This window comes from Schistocerca piceifrons, chromosome 11, assembly GCF_021461385.2.
Source record: "Schistocerca piceifrons isolate TAMUIC-IGC-003096 chromosome 11, iqSchPice1.1, whole genome shotgun sequence".
NCBI lineage: Eukaryota > Metazoa > Arthropoda > Insecta > Orthoptera > Acrididae > Schistocerca > Schistocerca piceifrons.
In genome coordinates, this window is record NC_060148.1 from 40,496,948 (window position 1) to 40,519,100 (window position 22,153).

The window sequence follows — 22,153 nt, forward strand, 5'->3', positions numbered from 1 at the left end:
CAAAAAGTCTTTCAAACTCTGTTTAAACCGTGCTTTATCTGAAACAGAGTTTTTAATGGTTGCTGGCAATTTATTGAAAATGTGTGTTCCTGAATACTGGAACCCTTTTTGAATAAAGGTAATTGATTTTAGGTCTTTATGTAGATTGTTCTTATTCCTAGCATTGATACTATGTATTGAGCTATTGGCTGGAAATAGAGATGGATTACTTGCAACAAATTTCATTAAGGAGTAAATATACTGAGAAGCAGTGGTTACAATACAAAGTTACTTGAACACGTTCCTACATGATGATCTTGAATTTACACCACAAATGATTCTTATTACATCACCATAAAAACTTTTGCTCGGTTTGATGAGTTGCCCCAGAATATGATCCCATACGACATTACAGAATGTATGCAAGTTTTTTTATATTTATTTCTCCTATATCTTACATCATTCTCACTGCAAATACAGACTTGTTTAGGTGCTTAAGCAATTCTGCGGTACACCCTTCCCAACTGAATTTATTATCAAGTTGTAATCCCAGAAACTTAACACTGTCAACCTCTTCGATCTGCATGTCTTCATATGTTATACACTTGCTGAAAAGAAATCTCTTACAGGTTCTGAACTGCATATTATGCAAGTATAAATTCGAATTCCACAAAACATCGCACGTTACTTTCCAGAGCTCTGAAATCGAGATTGCGATGCACTTTTGTAAAAGCCAGTCATAGCTCACGTCACGTGATCTCGCCAGCTGATGACAGCTGATATTCTGAGCAAAGGACACGTGATGTAGTCACCCAATAACAACATCACTGTTAAGTAGCGTGAACACACAAACAGGAAAAGTTAATGGTTTAAATTAATGTACATAGTCTTGCTACAAGAAAAGTAGAGCTTCCACATATAATATTTGTCTCAAATATTACTAAGCTACAAGAGATGCTAAGCTTTCACATATAATGTTGATCTGTTTTGCGCGAGTGACACTAAGATAAATCACACAAATATGCCAGAAAAGTTTTAATACTGACATAAATCTATGGTCTTCTGAGCTCAAAATTCTTCTAAATGGCTCATCATCAAAGAATTGATTTTTAAATAGAACAAATGCTCTGTGATTTAAGAAATTCATTGCACGTTCTTGCACATAGTTCATCTCGTGTAAAAGGAAATTTACTTTGAAAATAATGCTTTTCAAACCACAATGCGCTATACTTTCCCCACGATCCGTTAGAAACAGATTCGTTTCAGCAGTTGCCAGAGAGCACCAGATAAGAGGCATCACTGCACTTGCGCAGCTACAGTGACATAGGAAGCCTGTATGTCTGTACGTGTGGAACATTAAAAGATCTTACTATGTCATATAAGAAACAAGAGCATCGGAATTTCACAAACCATACTAAAATGCATAAGTCACCTTAAAGTGCACATTCATATGTCCAGATTTCCAATGAAGTAGGCCTCAACCTGATATTAAGCTTTTCTGTGTGGCTTTCAGGATGTCAATTTTCTCGAAGTACCAGTACTGTATTATCTCACGTTTGGTTCTTTATTACGGTATAATGCCATACGTGCGGGAAGACAAAAACGTGCACTCGAAGTAGCGCAAACAGTTGAAACTAGCCAGTAGTGTGGAATTAAACACTTTGGTTCAAATAAATTTACTGCCTCAGCAGAAACGATTAATAAAAGCCAAATTTCCCTAGCAAACTGACAAAAATAACTTAATTGTTCTGCAATAAAGGAGAAAATAAAAATAAAATCTGAAAGTAACAACATATTTTAGCCTTCTGTAATTATGTGAATCTATTTTATTTCACTTGATAGCTCCTAGGCACAGAAATCCGTCTTGTTTTCATTTGACGTGAGAGCACTAAACACATAGGAAACAGAGAAATCCCTAAATGTAAACACAGGTCACTCAGAGACTTAACCCCCCACCCCCATATGTGCGCATACGTGAATCTGCTCGCTTGGGCGCGCCAGTAAAATTTTTGGGTACCATGTGGCTGGTTGCTGCTACTGCTGCTTACACAGCCAACAGCCACACTTCTGCAGCCAGAAGCGGGAGAAGGTACTACTCAACTGTGAGTGTGCACGAGTCTGCTATTAACTGCTTAAATGTCCACCGCCGGTAGCTGAGCGGTCAGCGCACAGACTGTCAATCCTAAAGGCCCGGGTTCGATTCCCGGCTGGGTCGGAGATTTTCTCTGCTCAGGGACTGGGTGTTGTGTTGTCCTAATCATCATCATCATTTCATCCCCATCGACGCGCAAGTCGCCAAAGTGGCGTCAAATCGAAAGACTTGCACCAGGCGAGCGGTCTACCCAACGGGAGGCCCTTGTCACATGACATTTCATTTCACTGCTTAAATGAATCTAATGTCACGTTCATCGGAGGCAATTTGTCGCTACAAAGCATTGCGCAGTCTTCCTAAAGCCTTTGACATTTTGCTGTTGGCTGACACTTGTACGAGCACTGTGTTTTTTTTATATGGCTCATTTCTTTTGCAATTTAAGTTTTATTTTCTTTTTTTCTGTTTTATTGCTGCAGTGTTATTTTGCAGCAGTGGGATACAGTAATACCCTTTGTTAGAGTATCAGTTCTTACAAGACAAAATTACAAAAATTTAACTGAAACCTAATGTGGTTGTTGTGGTCTTCAGTCCTGAGACTGGTTTGATGCAGCTCTCCATGCTACTCTATCCTGTGCAAGCTTCTTCAGCTCCCAGTACCTACTGCAACCTACATCCTTCTGAATCTGCTTAGTGTGTTCATCTCTTGGTCTCCCTCTATCATTTTTACCCTCCACGCTGCCCTCCAATACTAAATTTGTGATCCCTCGATGTCTCAGAACATGTCCTACCAACCGATCCCTTCTTCTAGTCAAGTTGTGCCACAAACTCATCTTCTCCCCAATTCTATTCAATGCCTCCTCATTAGTTGTGTGATCTACCCATCTAATCTTCAGCATTCTTCTGTAGCACCACATTTCGAAAGCTTCTATTCTCTTCTTGTCTAAACTATTTATCGTCCATATTTCACTTCCATACATGGCTACATTCCATACAAATACTTTCAGAAACGACTTCCTGACACTTAAATCTATACTCGATGTTGACAAATTTCTCTTCTTCAGAAACGCTTTCCCTGCCATTGCCAGTCTACATTTTATATCCTCTCTACTTTGACCATCATCAGTTATTTTGCTCCCCAAATAGCAAAACTCCTTTACTACTTTAAGCGTCTCATTTCCTAATCTAATTCCCTCGGCATCACCCGACTTAATTCGACTACATTCCATTATCCTTCTTTTGATTTTGTTGATGTTCATCTTATACCCTCCCTTCAAGACACTGTCCATTCCGTTCAACTGCTCTTCCAAGTCCTTTGCTGTCTCTGAACTGCTCTTCCAAGTCCTTTGCTGTCTCTGACAGAATTAAATGTCATCGGCGAACCTCAAAGTTCCCAGTTGTCCCGGATCGTAGACACCCCGCACGTGGGATACGGTGGGACTGGAAGTGCCTCGTGTGAGCTATCAACCAAAATTCGTACAGAACTACATGAACAGAAAGGCAAACACAACGTAACATATTGCAGGACAGCATTCGCCACCTTCACGATCGGCCGGATGCCAGAGTCGGTGCACGCCATCGCCACTCGTGTACGGTCGGTTGGCTAATCGGGTCGATCGGCCGGTAGGGGGAGGGGACCGAACGGCGAGGTCATCGATGCCACGGTGTAAGGTGGCAGAAACCGAGGGAGGAATTATGCGAGCATCACAGTCCAGTCGAGGGGGAAGGGGAAACAGGCAAATGGAGAGGTAAAAGGAATGTCGGATCAGAAGGAAGAACAAAAAACGAGATAGCGTCGGGCGGACACGGCCCCAGATGCTAAATGCTCTGGGGCACCGCCACTGCAGATGACCCTTCCCGACCCCCGCACAACACCACGATCGTGACGGGAGGCAGCACTGGGGGAAGAAGATACGACAAAAGGAAAAAATAAAATGGCAAAAACGACCAGACAGAACATAGGGAAAAGGGGGGAACAAGGCCAGTGTGTAGCCATCCACAGAGGCCTCCACAACCGACATGAGAGCTAACTGAGGGACTCCAATTTCAGAGCAAAATTCTATTACTTAAACCTGGGAGGAAAAACTACTTTCACAAAGAAAGCTGAGTACGCATGTAACCATTCGAGGGTCATCTGCTAACACCTGGAACAATGTGGGAGGGTGTATTAAATGTGAAGAGAGAAAAGCCGGGGCCAGTCCAGAAAACTATAAAAGATGGGGCAGTTACACTACTGGCCATTAAAATCGCTACACCAAGAAGAAATGCAGATGATAATGATAAACGGGTATTCATTGGACAAATATATTATACCAGAACTGACATGTGATTACATTTTCACACAATTTGGGTGCATAGATCCTGAGAAATCGGTACCCAGAACAACCACCGAAATATAGGGTTTTGCAGGGATCGATTGAAGGGTAGAGCCACGGGTCGTAACACATCTGAAATGTAACGTCCAGTGCTGAAAGTGCCGTGAATCCGAACAAGAGGTGACCGAGATGTGTAACCCATGGCACCCCATACCATCACGCCGGGTGATACGCCAGTATGGCGATGACGAATACACGCTTCCAATGTGCGTTCACCGCGATGTCTCCAAACGCGGATGCGACCATCGTGATGCTGTAAACAGAACCTGCATTCATCTGAAAAAATGACGTTTTGCCATTCGTGCACCCAGGTTTGTCGTCGAGTACACCATCGCAGGTGCTCCTGTCTGTGATGCAGCATCAAGGGTAACCGCAGACGTGGCCTCCGAGCTGATAGTCCGTGCTGCTGCAAACATCACTGAACTGTTCATGCAGATGGTTGTTGTCTTGCAAACGTCCCCATATGTTGACTCAGGGATCGGGACGTGGCTGCACAATCCATTACAGCCGTGTGGATAAGATGCCTGTCATCTCAACTGCTAGTGATACGAGGCCATTGGGATCCAGCACGGCATTCCATATTACCCTCCTGAACCCACCGATTCCATATTATGCTAACAGCCTTTGGAGCTCTACCAACGCGAGCCGCAATGTCACGATACGATACACTGCAAAATGATCCTGTAACGAAACGCGCTGCTCTCCGTTGGATCTTCTCTATCTCTTCTATCAACCCTGTCTGGTACGGATCCCACACCAGTGAGCAATAATCGAGCAGTGGGCGAACAAGCGTACTGTAAACTACTTCCTTTGTTTTTGGATTGCACTTCCTTAGGATTCTTCCAATTAATCTCAGTCTGGCATCTGCTTTACCGACGATCAACTTTATATGATCATTCCATTTTAAATCACTCCTAATGCCTACTCCCAGATAATTTATGGAATTAACTGCTTCGAGTTGCTGACCTGCTATTTTGTAGCTAAATGATAAAGGATCTGTTTTTATGTATTCACAGCACATTACACTTGTCTACATTGAGATTCAATTGCCATTCCCAGCACAACGCGTCAATTCGTTGCAGATTCTCCTGCATTTCAGTACAATTTTCCATTGTTACAACATCTCGATATACCACAGCATCATCTGCAAATAGCCTCAGTGAACTTCCGATGTTATCCAGAAGGTCATTTATATGTATTGTGAATAGCAATGGTCCTACGACCCTCCCCTGCGGCACACCTGAAATCAATCTTACTTCGGAAGACTTCTCTCCATTGTTGAGAATGACATGCTGCGTTTTGTTGTCTAGGAACTCTTCAATCCAATCACACAATTGGTCTGATAGTCCATATGCTCTTACTTTGCCCATTAAACAACTGTAGGGAACTGTATTAAATGCCTTGCGGAAGTCAAGAAACATGGCATCTACCTGGGAACCCATGTCTATGGCCCTCTGAGTCTCGTGGACGAATAGCGTGAGCTGGGTTTCACACGATTGTCTTTTTCAAAACCCATGTTGATTCCTACAGAGTAGATTTCTAGTCTCCAGAAAAGTCATTATACTCAAACATAATATGTGTTCCAAAATTCTACAACTGAGTCATTCCATGTCAAATCAACACACTTTAAATAAAAATTTTACCTCACCCTCTTAGATTTTGCTGAAAGTTGGTATACTTATAGTGGGTGCTGAAACAAAGAAAAATACCAAATTTCAATTTTTTACTTCAAACCATTCCTGAAATATGGTCATGTAAGCTTTTCAAAAACTGACCAAAAATGTGTGAACGGACTTTTTTTAAATTGCCCTATGAGCTGCCCTAATTGAGCTACAGAACTGGGAAAGGTGTCATGTTGTAGCGCATCTCATGCTTTTTCCAGTGATAGACAAAAAAACATAGCTTCTAATTAATAACCTTTTTCAAAATGGTAATTAATATTTTAATTTAATTTTTTTTACAAAAAGTACATAATTGAAAATTTTCAAAATATTTCTATAACTACTTCATACTGTTGTAAATCACATGGCAAAATATAAATCCGGGATGATGATGGGTTCATTGTTAAAAAAAAATTATTCCAGACTCTTGTTTTTCACTGACGACCCTAGTTTGACCAAACTGACCCTTAAGGTAGTACGTCAGTAGAGGACCATATACATAGGGCTTGATGTCTGTACAATAATTCAGAGACTGGAGCCATTGTTGAGATGATGTAGTCTGCATTGTTACCTTCTAAGGCTTTATGTGCCTACAGCATTATTGTGCACTGTGGTTTTAGTGCAAATCAATTGTTACCTCTGTGTTGGCCAGTCTGTATCTATTATATTTAATAGTTCATTTTCAAGTAAATCTATACATTGAAGGACAGTTTATAAGTGGTTTTTGTATAAATATGTAACCAAGCAAAAAGTGCAGTGCTGTAAGAGTGCAGTGTTGTAATCCATTTAAGAAGTCAAATCATTTTATTAGAGACAGAAAAAAACTGAGAAATGTCACAACATGGATGCCCAAATTATTTCCTCAGATACCATGTGGTGCCAAGTTTTGTGATAAATGTAGGAAAGATGTAACCAAATTGAAAAATACACCAGAGCCCATCAGTGACGAAAGTGTTGAAGAAGAACCTTCTGGCTCAGAGATAATCATCCGAGACCAAGACCCTGACTTCACTCCAACTTCAACTTCAGTAGCTGTGAAAACATTTAACACAACACTTCAAGAACTAGGTGAGTCCCCAATTGATAAGAGAAAACTAACATCTAGGCATTACGCCAAATCAAAAGTGAAGAAAATCTAATCAACGATACGTAAACTTTTTGTTGCTCCTGAAATTACTTCATCAGATACTGATACCGATGAATTCATTCTTGAAAATCTTAAAACAAACTTTAAAAATTCTATAAGTAGAGCAAAAAAACTAATGATTCTTACAAGTTTACCTGAAAAGTGGAGTGTCAGGAAAATAATGAGGGAATTTAACGCTCCTAATTACATTGTTCGGCAGTCCAAAAAGTTTTGAAAGAGAGAAGATTCATGGAAGGTCCAAACCCAAAACCAGGGAAGTCTTCACCAACAGAAACTGTCGAAACTGTACATTCATTTTATGAAAATGATGAAGTTTGCAAGGCAATGCCAGGTATTAAAGATTGTGTGACAATTACAGAAACAAGTGGAAATAAAACAAAAATATCAAAAAGACTTATTTTGTGTAACCTTAAAGAAGCTTACAAACATTTTAAAGACAAGTTTCCTAACATAGAAATAGGTTTCTCTAAATTTGCTGAGTCGAGACCAAAACATTGTGTATTAGCCGGCCAGAGTGGCACACACACTGTCTGCGAGTGCACAACTTACCAAAACATAAAATTAATGATAGAAAATGCCAAACTAAATACAGTAACAAATAGCAGCTTCAACAATTATAAGCAGTGGATTGCAAAAATGCTTTGCAACCCATCATCAGTTGATTGCAACATGGGAAACTGTGAATACCGCCCAGGAGAAACTGTCATACGTAAAATTTTAAAAGACTCTTTTCGTGAAAACTTAATTGAACAAGTTCAGTTCCGACAGTGGATGTCAGTTGACCAATGTAATCTGAAAATTGTTCAGGAAACTTCTGAAGAATTCATAGATTTATTTTGTAGTAAGATGTCGACCTTTATTCGGCATGACTTCATTGCCAAGCAACAACGAACGTTCCTTAACTCCACAAGAGAAAACCTTATGGAATCTGAATTTGTTGTCATATGTGATTTTTCAGAAAATTATAGTATAGTTCTACAGGATGAAGCTCAGAGTTTCTACTGGACAAGACAACAGATTACCATTCATCCTTTTGTTATATATTACAAACAGGAAGACAAAATTGAGCGTATGAGCTTTGTCATTGTTTCTGATTGCCTGGAGCACAACACAACTGCGGTTTACACCTTTCAAAAGAAGCTAATTTCATATCTAACGAATAAATTTCAAAAGATTCAAAAACAGATATACTATTATTCTGACGGTTCTGCCGCTCGGTATAAAAATAAGAAAAACTTCCTGAACCTTTGCATTCATGAGGAAGACTTCAACATAAAAGCTGAGTGGCACTTTTCAGCCACAGCACATGGGAAAGGGCCTTGTGATGGAGTAGGGGGTTCAGTTAAGAGACTGGCAGTTCGTGCAAGTTTGTAAAGGCCATACCAAAATCAGATCCAAACCGCACGAGATCTATTTGAGTGGGGATTAGATAATATCACAAATGTTGATTTTGCATATTCCACTCAAGAAGACTACGCTGCTCCAGAAATATTCTTAAAAAGCCGACTTGAAGAGACATCGACAATCAAAGGAACACAGCAATTTCACGCTTTCATTCCCAACAATACATCAAAATTAATAGTCAAATACTTTTCAGGTGATGCACAGAGTTGGGAGAGGGAAGTAACTACATCACCAGACAAACTGAAGTTACAAGATGTATCAGGCTATGTCACCACTGTATATGGCAGAAACTGTTGGCTTGGGTACATTTTAGAAAAAAACGAAGAACTTGATGAAGTGAAAATTACTTTTCTTCATCCATGTGGACCAGCCAAGTCATTCTCTTATCCTGCACATGCAGATGTCCTGTGGGTGTCAGTTGTGGATGTTCTCACAAAAGTGAATCCATTTACTCCGACAGGGAGAACATACATTCTTAATGAAAGTGATGTAAACCAAACCCAGTCAGCTTTATTAAAATGTAATATGTGAAGTTCCAAGACAATTTGATGGGAAACTGCTTTCGACTCAAAACTTAATTTTTGTCTCAGGTTAGTGTTAATGTATATTTTATAGAAAGTTGTTTCAAAATTATGGTTAGTACCTATTGTGTTAAATTTAGCTATGCACAGATACCTGTTACTCAAAAACAAGCATTATGTATTTAATTTGTTTAATAGAATAGATTCAGAAGGATGTAGGTTGCAGTAAGTACTGGGAGATGAAGAAGCTTGCACAGGATATAGTAGCATGGAGAGCTGCATCAAACCAGTCTCAGGACTGAAGACCAGAACAATAACAGTTCCATTTCAAACATCATGGACCAGAACTATTATGTAAATACTTGTACTTATTCATACTTTATTTCAGTTTGTAGTTAAATGCTCAATTTCTTGTTTTTGTTATATTGGTTAATATACTGTTAGTGAAGTTGTATGAAATTAAAATAAGCAATCAATTTAATTATAAAATATGCTGATTAATTTTGGTTTAATAAGGTGATGTTTTGATATTTCTAATACTTTTTTTACTTACCTTTCAGCATATTTTAAAGAAATTCCTGTTTGTTAAAGATCAATTTGGTCACACTAGGGCCGTTAGTGAAAAACAAGAGCCGGGTATAATTTTTTTTTAACAATGAACCCATCATCATCCCAGATTTATATTTTGCCATGTGATTTACAATAGTATGAAGTAGTTATGGAAATATTTTGAAAATTTTCAAATATGTACTTTTTGTAAAAAATTAAAATTAAATCAAAATATTAATTAGTATTTTGAAAATGGTTATTAATTAGAAGCTATGTTTTGTTGTATATCCCTGGAAAGAGCATGCAAAATGCTGTAAAATGACACCTTTCCCAGTTCTATAGCTCAATTAGGGCAGCTCCTAGAACAATTTAAAAAAAGTCCGTTCACACATTTTTGACTGGTTTTTGAAAAGTTTACATAGCCATATTTCAGGAATGGTTTGAGATAAAAAATTGAAATTTGGTATTTTCCTTAGTCTCAGTGCCCACTATAAGTATACCAACTTTCAGCAAAATCTAACAAGGTGAGGTAAAATAGGTGTGTTGATTTGACATGGAATGACTCAACTGATTGACGTTAGAGATATAGGTATATAGTTCTGCACGTCTGTTCAACGTCCCTTCTTGAAAACAGAGATGACTGTGCCCTTTTCCAATCCTTTGGAAAGCTACGCTCTTTTAGAGACCTACAGTACACCGCTGCAAGAAGGGGAGCAAGTTCCTTCGCGTACTCTGTGTAAAATCGAACAGGTATCCCATCAGGTCCAGCGGCCTTTCCTCTTTTGAGCGACGTGTGCTCGAAACCCGAGCACCAGAAACACCTCACAGATGACGCGATATACGGCTTCACGCCACACCAATAACACGTAGCCTCAACCTTCTTAGGGAGGACACCTCCCTCAAATGCCAGAATAAAGGTGTCGGTATTGACGAGAGTGTCCTTACGATCTTTCTGAACGCACCGAACAAACTTAACATCCCGTCGGTCCAGAGTGGACCGGAGCTCCTCGTCAGTTTGAAGGACGAAAAATGAACCCCTTAATCACATAAAAGGGCTGGTTAGGAATAACTGACACCAGGGTGTCGCCCAGACGGTCACGAGCACAAAGGGCTGCAGATCGGGCAGCAGTAGACGTTTTGATCGACAGCAAATCCGACCGGCATTCTGCCGAGAGACTCTGTATCGACAACCTCGTTTTCAATAGTTTTCATTAAAAATAATAGCTTTGTGATAGTGAATGGGTTCCCACCTGTCCTGATACAGACCCGGTAGAGGGGAAAGTGTTTCACCCTGAGGCAGTGAGCCCGGCCCACTTCCCACGATGTAGCCAGGGAGGGGAACACTGCTGGGTCGTAAGAAGCAGCAATAAATGATCCACTGCCAATCTAAGAGACGACAGGCAGATTTTTGGATTTTAATGCTTTTCATATCCAAAGCACCCTCCCAATAGCACCCACTCCTATCGGGGGCTCTTCCTGCGGACACTGTCCAGCCACGACGAGGACTGTCAGGTGCAGTGCCATTTCCAGGAGCTCTGATGCTCTGGAATGACGGGCAACCACTCCTAGACACGCATAGAGAGGCAACATGTGATCCCTGTGTTATCAGGGGGCTCACCCAGATGGGTACGTAAACCCACCACACAGACTGACTACATGTGCCGGTGACCTAGCAGAACGGACGTGGGTTATGGTGCGGAATGGTATCCACACTGTAGATGCCAGGGAGGGAGCTCTTCCCCAAATGCCTCACACTACGCAGTGAAAATTTAGAAGTGGAAGTCAAATCCCAAAGGGGGACCAAAAAGGAAAGATGAAAAAGAAAAGGCAAGGGAAACAAACCCGAAACGAGTACAAGATACCAGGCGGGTAGCCAGGTTCTCATAAATAAGAACATCGAGAGAGGGGGAGGAGGGGGCAGAGGAGGAGCAGCGAGGGGGGAAAGAGAGAGGCAGGGGAAGGAAGTGCAGCCCGTGAAGGAAGAATGGGCAGTAATAGCTTGGGGCCCCATGTGTGCCATGCACAAAATCACAAAAGAGCCTCGAGTCTGCTGGAGGGGGATGGGAGAAGGAAGGGAGGAGGGGGGAGCACGGAGGCTACATCACGTATCAATATGGGTATTTCAGCGTGGATCGATACTCGGTACCTCAGAAACACTTGTGCTACTGATCTGTAAATGTAATCATTTCATGTACTCCATACGCACTGTCGCAACAATAAATCTTGTCAGAACTGGAAACCTCTAAAACGATGCGTTACCTTTTTCCTAGCAGTGTATATTTAATAATGGGTTTTTATTTCCGTTTCATGTCAAGTGCACCAGTGACACAGCATTCTAAAGGGAGACACCTCTGCCACGACAGCTGTATACATCGCGCTACATTACACGACAGGCAGCTATCTCGAGATACTTCAGTGTTGCAGACCTCCAACTTAACTGTGTTAATTAAAATAACCGAATGAGTAACATGTATAATGTGGTACATCACACTGAAACTGATCTCTCCCTTGACAGTCTCACTCAAGGACAGGTGCAGCACTTCGTTTTATGCTAAATTTTTCTCTGTACGATCAAAGTTATTAAACCTGCTCTCACTGGAAATATTTCCTTGTTGAACATTTTACAATTACGGTAAACTGATACTGTGGCCTGTCATGTGATAGTGGATACTTTAGAATAAGATGTTCCACTTTTATCCTCTTACGCCGACCAAAGACGTTCGTGGAAACTGAAAACTTTGTTCAATGTAGTTTGATAAGTGTGGAACATGCCACTGCGCAGAAGTTGTTCAGTTACATGTACAGATGAAATTTAGACGACGACAGCTGCGGACATCTACAGCCGATAAACTACTCCACCTGCCGGGACACAGCATTTGTACTTTGGGTGTCACAGCTCGGAGCTTCCTCGGAAATCGGGGAGTGAAGGGGGCAACAGACAATGAAAATACCCAAACAGCTGAATATATGCAAGAGACCTGCTATTAGTGATCAATATCCATGCATTAAACATTTGTGTTGTGACCTATTGAAAACTACACATTGCAAAAGATAGGTGTACCGCAAATCGTAATTGTGGTGGTTAAGTGTTATGTTGCTGTTGTAAATACAGGACAGTCCACACAGAATTGTGTTATGTCATTCAGTTGCTTGCATAGATTAAAGCTCTCTTCTAGCATCCGCAAATCGCAACAAGGTGAAGTGGAACAGTATGGCTCCATGGCACTGCATAGTGGAACCATGAAATTTATGACGACTGAAAATCTGAAAGGTGAAGTTGATTAGTCTGGAATGTGACAGACTGTCCATGTCGTGCACATCATCGTACCTAAAATACTCAATACATTCCAGGCCATTCTTGCTGTAATACGTAACAATTCATGTCTGGTCAGCATATGTTTACTTTGTTTCTTGGGGGGGGGGGGGGTGGAGGCACTGGGGGCGGGGGGTGGGGGGGGGGAGGGCTCTTGTGTATGCCAAGGAAAGAAGTTTTCTCCACTCTGAAGATAAGGGGTCAGTCTCTCTGTAAATGGGTAATTGTTGAAGGATACGAGGCCGGCTCCAGGTCAACAGATTGCTAGTGGCAAATGGATAATGGAACAGTTTCCTTTCTACTCCGATTATCATTGGCTAAAAATCGTAAGTGTTAAATAATTTCGTGGATGTTTCCAGGTGCTTGTGAAACCGAGGACTCAGACTATTGTGTGCCCTCTCAGGCAGACGTCTTCCTTACAGTGTGTATTTCTGGAGTCTCAAGTTGATCATTTGTAATTAACTGATTTACTGAGACCAATATGGTAAGACTGTGATAATGCCTAGTGTGTTAACCCGGTTGTGTACATGTCATTCTGCTCTGGCACCGCTCTGTTCTACTTAGTGGATGAGTCACACTTCCTTTAGATTCTGTCTATGAATCTCACTCTAATTCAAATGGCTCTAAGCACTCTCGGACTTACCATCTGAGGTCATCAGTCCCCTAGACTTAGAACTACTTAAACCTAACTAACCTAAGGACATCACACACATCCACGCCCGAGGCAGGATTCGAATCTGCGACCGTAGCACCTGCGTGGTTCTGGACTGAAGCGCCTAGAACTGCTCAGCCGCAGCGGCTGGCCTCTCACTCTGGTATCTGCTTTTCCTGCTATTTATTTTATGTGGTCATTTCACTTAAGGATGCTCCAGGCAGATACTGCTAGATATTTTACAATAGTTTTTGTTTCCAGCAATTTGTCATCAATAATACAGTTGTGCAGTAGTGCATTTCTCCTATGTATGCACAATATGTTACATTCATTTAAGTTTAGTGTCAACTGCCATTCATCATTTCTCTGCAGGTCATTCTGCAAATCTTCAACAAAGCCCTGTGTGTGTGTGTGTGTGTGTGTGTGTGTGTGTGCGTGTGTGTGTGTGTGGGGGGGGGGGGGGGGGAGGAGGAGGGGGGGGGGTGCTGCACCTTGCTGGAAAATTATCCATTGTTGATAACCTACCAACTGCGGAGCTTTGACAGTGCACGATTTCCTGGATGAAACATTTCTGTATCGGTGGATTGGAAGGAACGGTCCAACACCCTGGCCACCCCGCTCTCTAGACGTTACGCCCCTTGACTTTTTTGTCTGGGGGTATATCAAGGACAGAGTCTTCGTCGCACCAGTTGCTGACGTCAACGAACTGAAGGCTAGGATACAAGCTGCTGTGGGTACTGTGATAGAACACATGTTATAAAACGCCTTCTTTTTTTTTAGGGCCCACAACTACAGTTGTCATTAGTGCCCAAACAAAATTATGAATGCACTGCAAGGCACGACGTTAAAACAGCAACTAAAAAGTACAACAGTGTGAAAGGCACATTAACAGGCAAGGGATCAAAAGAAAACAGCATAATCAAATGCCCTTAGACAGGTTTATCAAGTGGAGAAAATGAACGCGAGCAGCTGCTCTTGGGTCATCCGCTAAAATGGCATCCAGAGTACACAGCAGGCCACGAAGGGCGTGAAGAGGTCGTCCGAGCTGTCGGGAGAGGTTTCGAGGCCCGAAGCTCGTTTTCAGTAAGTGTAGACCAATCGGCATGCCACAGCGATAAAATACGCTGACAAATGACCCTGCTAAAATCAAATTAAGGCACACAACAAGAAGCTGTCCAATGTGCGAAACACCTGGTGGGAACTGGAATACCGCCTCGACATTCGCCGAGCTACCAAGGGAGCACATGTCGAGGTTTACTAACGTAAGTGGTCTTAAAAAAAACTAGTAACACTAACCTATGTAATGGCATCAAATGTAAATTATTATGTCAAACAGTTATTCTGTAAGAAATTATTATACTCAGGGCAAGACTTTGTGCTCACCCTGTATATCAAGTATTCCACCCATTATCAGTGGGGGTAGATCAGCACTAGTCACAATTTATTTTTACAAGCCTGCAGTGGTTGCTTCCGTCAAAGTACGATTTGACTCTTTCCTCATCCCTGAAATCTCTCTTTCATAACGACATTTATGCAATGCAGTTGCGACTACCGAAAGATCGGTCCGCAATGCGTATCACTATTTGCACCGTCATATGTTAGTTACAGGTCTTGCAGGGAATCTTAGAAAATTCGGATCCTGCATAAAATCACTAATCAGGCTGAATGTCTCTATTCAGTCACCCACCAGTCAGTCAGTGTTCCTGCAGAAGAGAGCAAAAGGAAAGCTAAAGCTTTGAATTTTGCATTTAAAAAAATCATTTGCACAGAATGAGTGTAAAGACAAACCATCATTTCACTGCCACACAAACTCCCATATGAAGAGCACAGACGTAGGCATTCCTAGCTCTGGAAAGCAACAAAAAGTAGAGAACACACAGATCACCAGGTACGGATCGAACCCCACTTCAGAGAGAACATTTCGGCACTGGATCCTTGGCATTCACCGTGAGTCTTTCACAAACGGTGAAGTCCCAACCAACTGAAAGTAAGTGCAGGTGACTCCTGTACATAAGAAAGTTAAAACAGAAGTCCTGCAAAATTATAGACCAATACCCTTAATGTTTGTTTGTTGCAGAATTTTTGAGCCTATCCTAAGCTCAAATTAATTAATTTACTCGAGAGAGAAAAGCTTCTACCCACAAATCAGCACAAATTTAGACAGGATCACCTGTGCAAAACTCAACTCATCCTTTTCTCGCTCAACAATCGTGTCAGTCGAGTATCTAACGGAATGACAATGCTCGACTTCAGTTTCTACAAAAGTGTAGCACACTTATAAATGATACTGGGTACAGAACACTCTCGAGTACTGCTTGCCTGTTTGGGATTTCCCACCATATCAGATTGAAGGTGGCAACACAGATGCATGCTACTAGATTTCAAGTCAATTAACCTGTGAGCATTAGAGATGCTTTGTGACTGAAATGGGAATCCCTAGAGGGAAGATGTTTTATGAAACTCTTCTGAGAAAATTACTACTTTAAGTTGACCACATAATGATCCTACTGGCACTGAAGTACATCACGCATAAAGACCACGAAGAGAAGGCACGGGAAATTAAAGCTCGTACAGAGGCATAGAGAATCGCACAATTTGCAAGTGGAACAGGAGAGAAAATGATTACCAGTGGTACAGAGTGTCCTTTTGGCATGCTCCATATGGTAGCTTGTAAGTATGTATGGAGGTGAATGAATGAACGAGGGAGTCAACTACTACTGACCATCCAAAAACAAATTACACAGGATTCAAATCTACTGCTAAACTTACCTGGTGACATGGTCCCACAGCGTATTAAGCGGCAATGCTACCTTCAGCAAAAATTCTGACTTTACGTCATCACATTTCACATCTTCCTATCGACTTCTTATTCTAAACCACCAGTGTTTTATGTGCCAACATGTTGATTCTGCTAGCTCTGTCCCTGGAAACATTTATGTTTTCAAATTAATGTTCAACTGAACTTTGGTGCAAAATTTGTGCATTATTGAGGGATAATGGACTATCATGCTCATATGGAAACCAGACACCGTTACTCACCTATGTAAGAGCAAACGAAGTGGCTCTCGGGAATCCGCAGACCTCAATATCTCATGTGAACAACCTTCAGCTTCCAGAATTTCCGACCATTTGGCCAGATGAGGTTTTCAGAAATTTATTGGCAAAGCAAGAATACTGAAACACAAGAATTCTGCAGATTAGATGGGTAGTTTGGATAACAGGGTTTATATGTGGACAAGGAAAAAAATTTGCAGATTTCCTGGTTAAAAATACACTTTTCCCTACATGAAAATACACTACACCTGAGAGAAAGAACATTTTTTCCATGACAATATACGAGGTGCATTCAAGTTCTAAGGCCTCCGATTTTTTTTCTCCGGACTGGAAAGAGATAGAGACATGCGCATTGTTTTAAAATGAGGCCGCGTTCATTGTCAATACGTCCCAGAGATGGCAGCACCGTACGGCAGATGGAATTTTACCGCCAGTGGCGAGAATGAGAACTGTTTTAAATACTTAAAATGGCGACGTTTTCCTTACTTGAACAGCGTGCAATCATTCCTTTTCTGAATTTGCGTGGTGTGAAACCAACATAAATTCATCGACAGTTGAAGGAGACATGTGGTGATGGAGTTAGGGATGTGTCGAAAGTGCGTTCGTGGGTGTGACAGTTTAATGAAGGCAGAACATTGTGTGACAACAAACCGAAACAACCTCGGGCTCGCACAAGCCAGTCTGACGACATGATAAAGAAAGTGGAGAGAATTGTTTTGGGGGATCACCGAATGACTGTTTGAACAGATCGCCTCCAGAGTTGGCATTTCTGTGGGTTCTGTGCACACAATCCTGCATGATGACCTGAAAACGCGAAAAGTGTCATCCAGGTGGATGCCACGAATGCTTACGGACGACCACACGGCTGCCCGTGTGGCATGTTGCCAATCAATGTTGATGTGCAACGACAGCATGAATGGGACTTTCTTTTCATCAGTTGTGACAATGGATGAGACGTGGATCCCATTTTTCAATCCAGAAACAAAGCGCCAGTCAGCTCAATGGAAACACACAGACTCACCGCCACCAAAAAAATTTCGGGTAACCGCCAGTGCTGAAAAAATGATGGTGTCCATGTTCTGGGACAGTGAGGGCGTAATCCTTACCCACTGCGTTCCAAAGAGCACTACGGTAGCAGGTGCATCCTACGAAAATGTTTTGAAGAACAAATTCCTTCCTGCACAGCAACAAAAATGTCTGGGAAGGGCTGCCTGTGTGTTGTTTCACCAAGACAACGCACCCGCACATCGAGCTAACGTTACGCAACAGTTTCTTCGTGATAACAACTTTGAAGTTATTCCTCATGCTCCCTACTCACCTGACCTGGCTCCTAGTGACTTTTGGCTTTTTCCAACAATGAAAGACACTCTCCGTGGCCGCACATCCACCAGCCGTGCTGCTATTGCCTCAGCGATTTTCCAGTGGTCAAAACAGACTCCTAAAGAAGCCTTTGCCGCTGCCATAGAATCATGGCGTCAGCATTATGAAAAATGTGTACGTCTGCAGGGCGATTACGTCGAGAAGTAACGCCAGTTTCATCGATTTCGGGCGAGTAGTTAATTAGAAAAAAAATCGGAGGCCTTAGAACTTGAATGCACCTCGTACTTTCCCTCACAGCTGTAAAACTCATCAAACCTTTGAATGGTAAAGGTTTTAAACACAGGCGCAGAACTTTCCAACAATCTGGCAAATGAAAATATACAACAAACCAACAAGTTTCGAAGATATACTTAATGCACAGTGACTTATACGTTAAAGAATAAATGTGAATTCCACCAAATACAGCACGGTAGCTTCTAAAACAATAAAATGAAGACTGCAAGGAGCTTTAGTTGGTCAATCATAGCTTGACAGCCAATGACAATAGATATTCAGAGTTATGCAGTCAGCCAAGCAACATCACTGTTAAGTAGCATGAACACACAAACAAGAAAAGTTAATGGTGCAAATTAATATATGTACAATACAGTTACAAGAAAAGCTAAACTTTTACATATAATACTGGTTGCCAAAAATTTGTTGTTTTTTTCTGAGGGTAGGGTCAGGTAGGATCCTAAGAGTACAGCTTAAATTGAAGCAGCTAAATGTCTGTGACAAGCAAGATTGAAAATTTCACTGCTGTGAACTGATTATTTTGTAGGTTGCCTGGCTGAATAAATGTTCCATTAAGCACTTAGACTTTTCCATAGAAAAGCCAATTACATACGAAATTGTTCCAGAACTCATCTCAGAACTCCGCCATCATCAATATCTAGGAGTGATTGCTGCAAGCAGATATGGCGTTTCACATACAATGTGAAACGTCATATCTATATGCAACAATCACTCCTGAGGCATAAAAAATGACAAAATAAATATTTTTTCATGTGATATAATTACAAATTTTCAGCTTTTTCCTTTTGTTGTGCTGTGAAATACTGCTTCTTGCCAAATCTCGTGTTTCTACGCCAATGGGAAGTACAGTATGGGTTTTGATAAGTGAGTGTGCAAGTATCAAAACATGTGACATAAATGGCAATATCTTTTGACTGCATTTGCTTAGAGGCCTCAATTTTTTACACCACCTAGGTACCGTGGGCCTCAATGTGACAAATTTTAACTTCATACATTAGCTGTTACTGAGAAAGAGTTTTTCAAAAATGGTTCAAATGGCTCTGAGCACTATGGGACTTAACTTCTAAGGTCTTCAGTCCCCTAGAACTTAGAACTACTTAAACCTAACTAACCTAAGGACACCACACACATCCATGCCCGAGGCAGGATTCGAACCTGCGACTGTAGCGGTCGTGCGGTTCCAGACTGTAGCGCCTAGAACTGCTCGGCCACCCCGGCCGGCAGAGAGTTTTCAACACACAGGAAAGACCCTACATGATATTAGGTCACTGTGCAGAAACTCCTGAAGAACCAGAGCTTACTGCATAATATGTTTAAAACAAAACATAATAATACAGATAGAGAGATGCTGAATGAAACGTGTGGCTGTTAATAGTGCAATGCATGAAGTCTCAAGTGACTACCGTAGTTGAATATTCTCAAATAATCTTTCACAAAATCAAAAGAAATTCTGGTTGTTTGTAGAGGCTGTTAGTGGCACCAAAGCAAAAGCTCCGTTGTTCCTTTACAGAGGAAAACCTTGAAGAATTTCCCAAATTAAATCTTGTACCACTAGAAAGAAGAATGAAATCAGTATTAGTGTCAGTGATGTTGAGAAACTGCTGAAATTGTTAAAATAGAACAAAGCTCCATCCCTGTTAGATTTATACTGAATTTGCAGCCAAGTTTGTCCCTCTTCTGACTATAATCCTTACAGATCCTTCAAACAAAAAACCGTGCCCACTACTTAGAAGAAAAGCACAGGTCACATCCGTCTACAAGGAGGATAGTATAAATGATCCATGAAACTACTGTCTAATATCCTGATATCAATTTGCTGTAATATCTTGCAACATATTCTGGGCTCAAACATAATGAGGCATCTTGAACAGAATGATATCCTCAGTGCCAACCAGCACAGATTCTGAAACCAAATTTGCACTTTACTAATGACATACTGAAAGCTTTGGATACAGGCAGTCAGATAGATGCAGTATTTCTTGGTTTCTGAAAAGCATTTAACTCGGTAACATACCTAAACTTGTCATCAAAAGTACGTTCATATGGGGCATCAAGTGTAATTTGTGACTGGATTGAGGACTTTTTGGTAGGGAGGATGCAGCAGAAGAGCATTACCTGGCAGGTACTAGGGACTGATATGCACATTGTCAGGAGAGAGAGGGGGGGGGGGGGGGGGGGCAGGAGCAGTTTCTAGCACCTTGACCTGTCACCACCACTTGCTTTTCTAAATTCCCTCACCCCATTTATGTGCTGTCCTCCACCAATGTTCCAACCTGTCCTTTCCCCTTCCCTGTTCCTCTCCTTTTCCACTCTCTTCACCCCGCCCCCCTCCCCCAACGTCCCACGTCCTGATGCTAAACCTGACAATCTAGTCTTGGTTTGAGAGAATGAGATTTCCTAGATTTTTGTCGCCAGGGTTTTCCAAAATGATTCATTTTGGGGGTGAAATCTCATGCCAATTTTGAATATAAATGAACAGAAGAGCTGTTCATTTGTTTATCTGGAAAAATTGTACAAATGTTAAAAATTTACTTTGTGGGAAGATTTGGTAAGAAGCGGGTCCTGTTCGTTTTGTTATTTTTGTCCGAGGTATTCCGCACGAGCTTCGTGCTGTCCCACAAACGTTAAAGCAGCGATTGGCGTCGTGATGTGCAAAGTAATCGGAGGTGGCAAAGGATCTTCTGGATGAACTGTAATGTCATCGAATACCGACGACCAGAACATTAATAATGCAAATACTGAGGTTTTCACAAAAATTATTAAGTGGTTCTCAGCAAACGGACTCTCTTTAAATTTTGATAAAACACAGTATATACAGTTCCGTACAGTAAATGGCACAACTCCAGTAATAAATATAGACTTTGAACAGAAGTCTGTAGCTAAGGTAGAATTTTCAAAATTTTTAGGTGTGTCCACTGATGAGAGGTTAAACTGGAAGCAACAAGTTGATGGTCTGCTGAAACGTCTGAGTTCAGCTATGTATGCTATTAGGGTTATTGCAAATTTTGGTGATAAATGTGGTGTCACCGCCAGACACCACACTTGCTAGGTGGTAGCCTTTAAATCGGCCGCGGTCCGGTAGTATACGTCGGACCCGCGTGTCGCCACTGTCAGTGATAACAGACCGAGCGCCACCACACGGCAGGTCTAGAGAGACGTCCTGGCACTCGCCCCAGTTGTACAGCCGACGTTCATAGCAATGGTTCACTGACAAACACGCTCTCATTTGCCGAGACGATAGTTAGCATAGCCTTCAGCTACATTTGCTATGACCTAGCAAGGCGCCGTATTCAATTGATAATTAATATTATGAAGCATGTACCGTAACGAGAGATGTTCTACAATTGAGGATTAAAGTCAAGTATTCTACCAGATACCTCCTGTTTTGATAGTCTTATTTCTCTGACCTGTTCCAGACCTAACGCCAGTCAGCGTGTAATTAAACGCGTGCATTTCGGCCTCCTCTAGAAAAACAGTGTTGGCTCTTCTGCCAACACTACAATAAGAATCTCAGTAAATTAGCTTACTATGCCTACTTTGATTCACTGCTTTCGTATGGCATCATATTCTGGGGTAATTCATCGTTGAGTAGAAAAGTATTCATTGCTCAAAAACGTGTAATCAGAATAATTGCTGGAGCCCACACACGGTCATCCTGCAGACATCTATTTAAGGATCTAGGGATCCTCACGGTAACATCACAGTATATATATTCACTTATGAAATTTGTTGTTAATAATCCAACCCAGTTCAAAAGTAATAGCAGTGTGCATAGCTATAATACCAGCAGAAAGG

The 22,153-nt window shown here is 41.4% G+C and overlaps 1 protein-coding gene across 2 annotated transcripts in view; it reads right to left on the reverse strand.

Moving 5' to 3' along the window:
- LOC124720072 overlaps positions 1-22,153 on the reverse strand; it is a 41,640-nt gene that overhangs the window by 11,947 nt on the left and 7,540 nt on the right. For both annotated transcript variants that reach the window (XM_047245339.1, XM_047245340.1), the window contains exons 2-3: positions 16,730-16,864; positions 16,460-16,613 (exon numbers count right to left, since the gene is read on the reverse strand). In XM_047245339.1, the coding sequence (XP_047101295.1) occupies positions 16,460-16,469 (10 nt within the window). In that variant the 5' untranslated portion in view covers positions 16,470-16,613; positions 16,730-16,864. The remainder of the gene's footprint in view (positions 1-16,459; positions 16,614-16,729; positions 16,865-22,153) is intronic.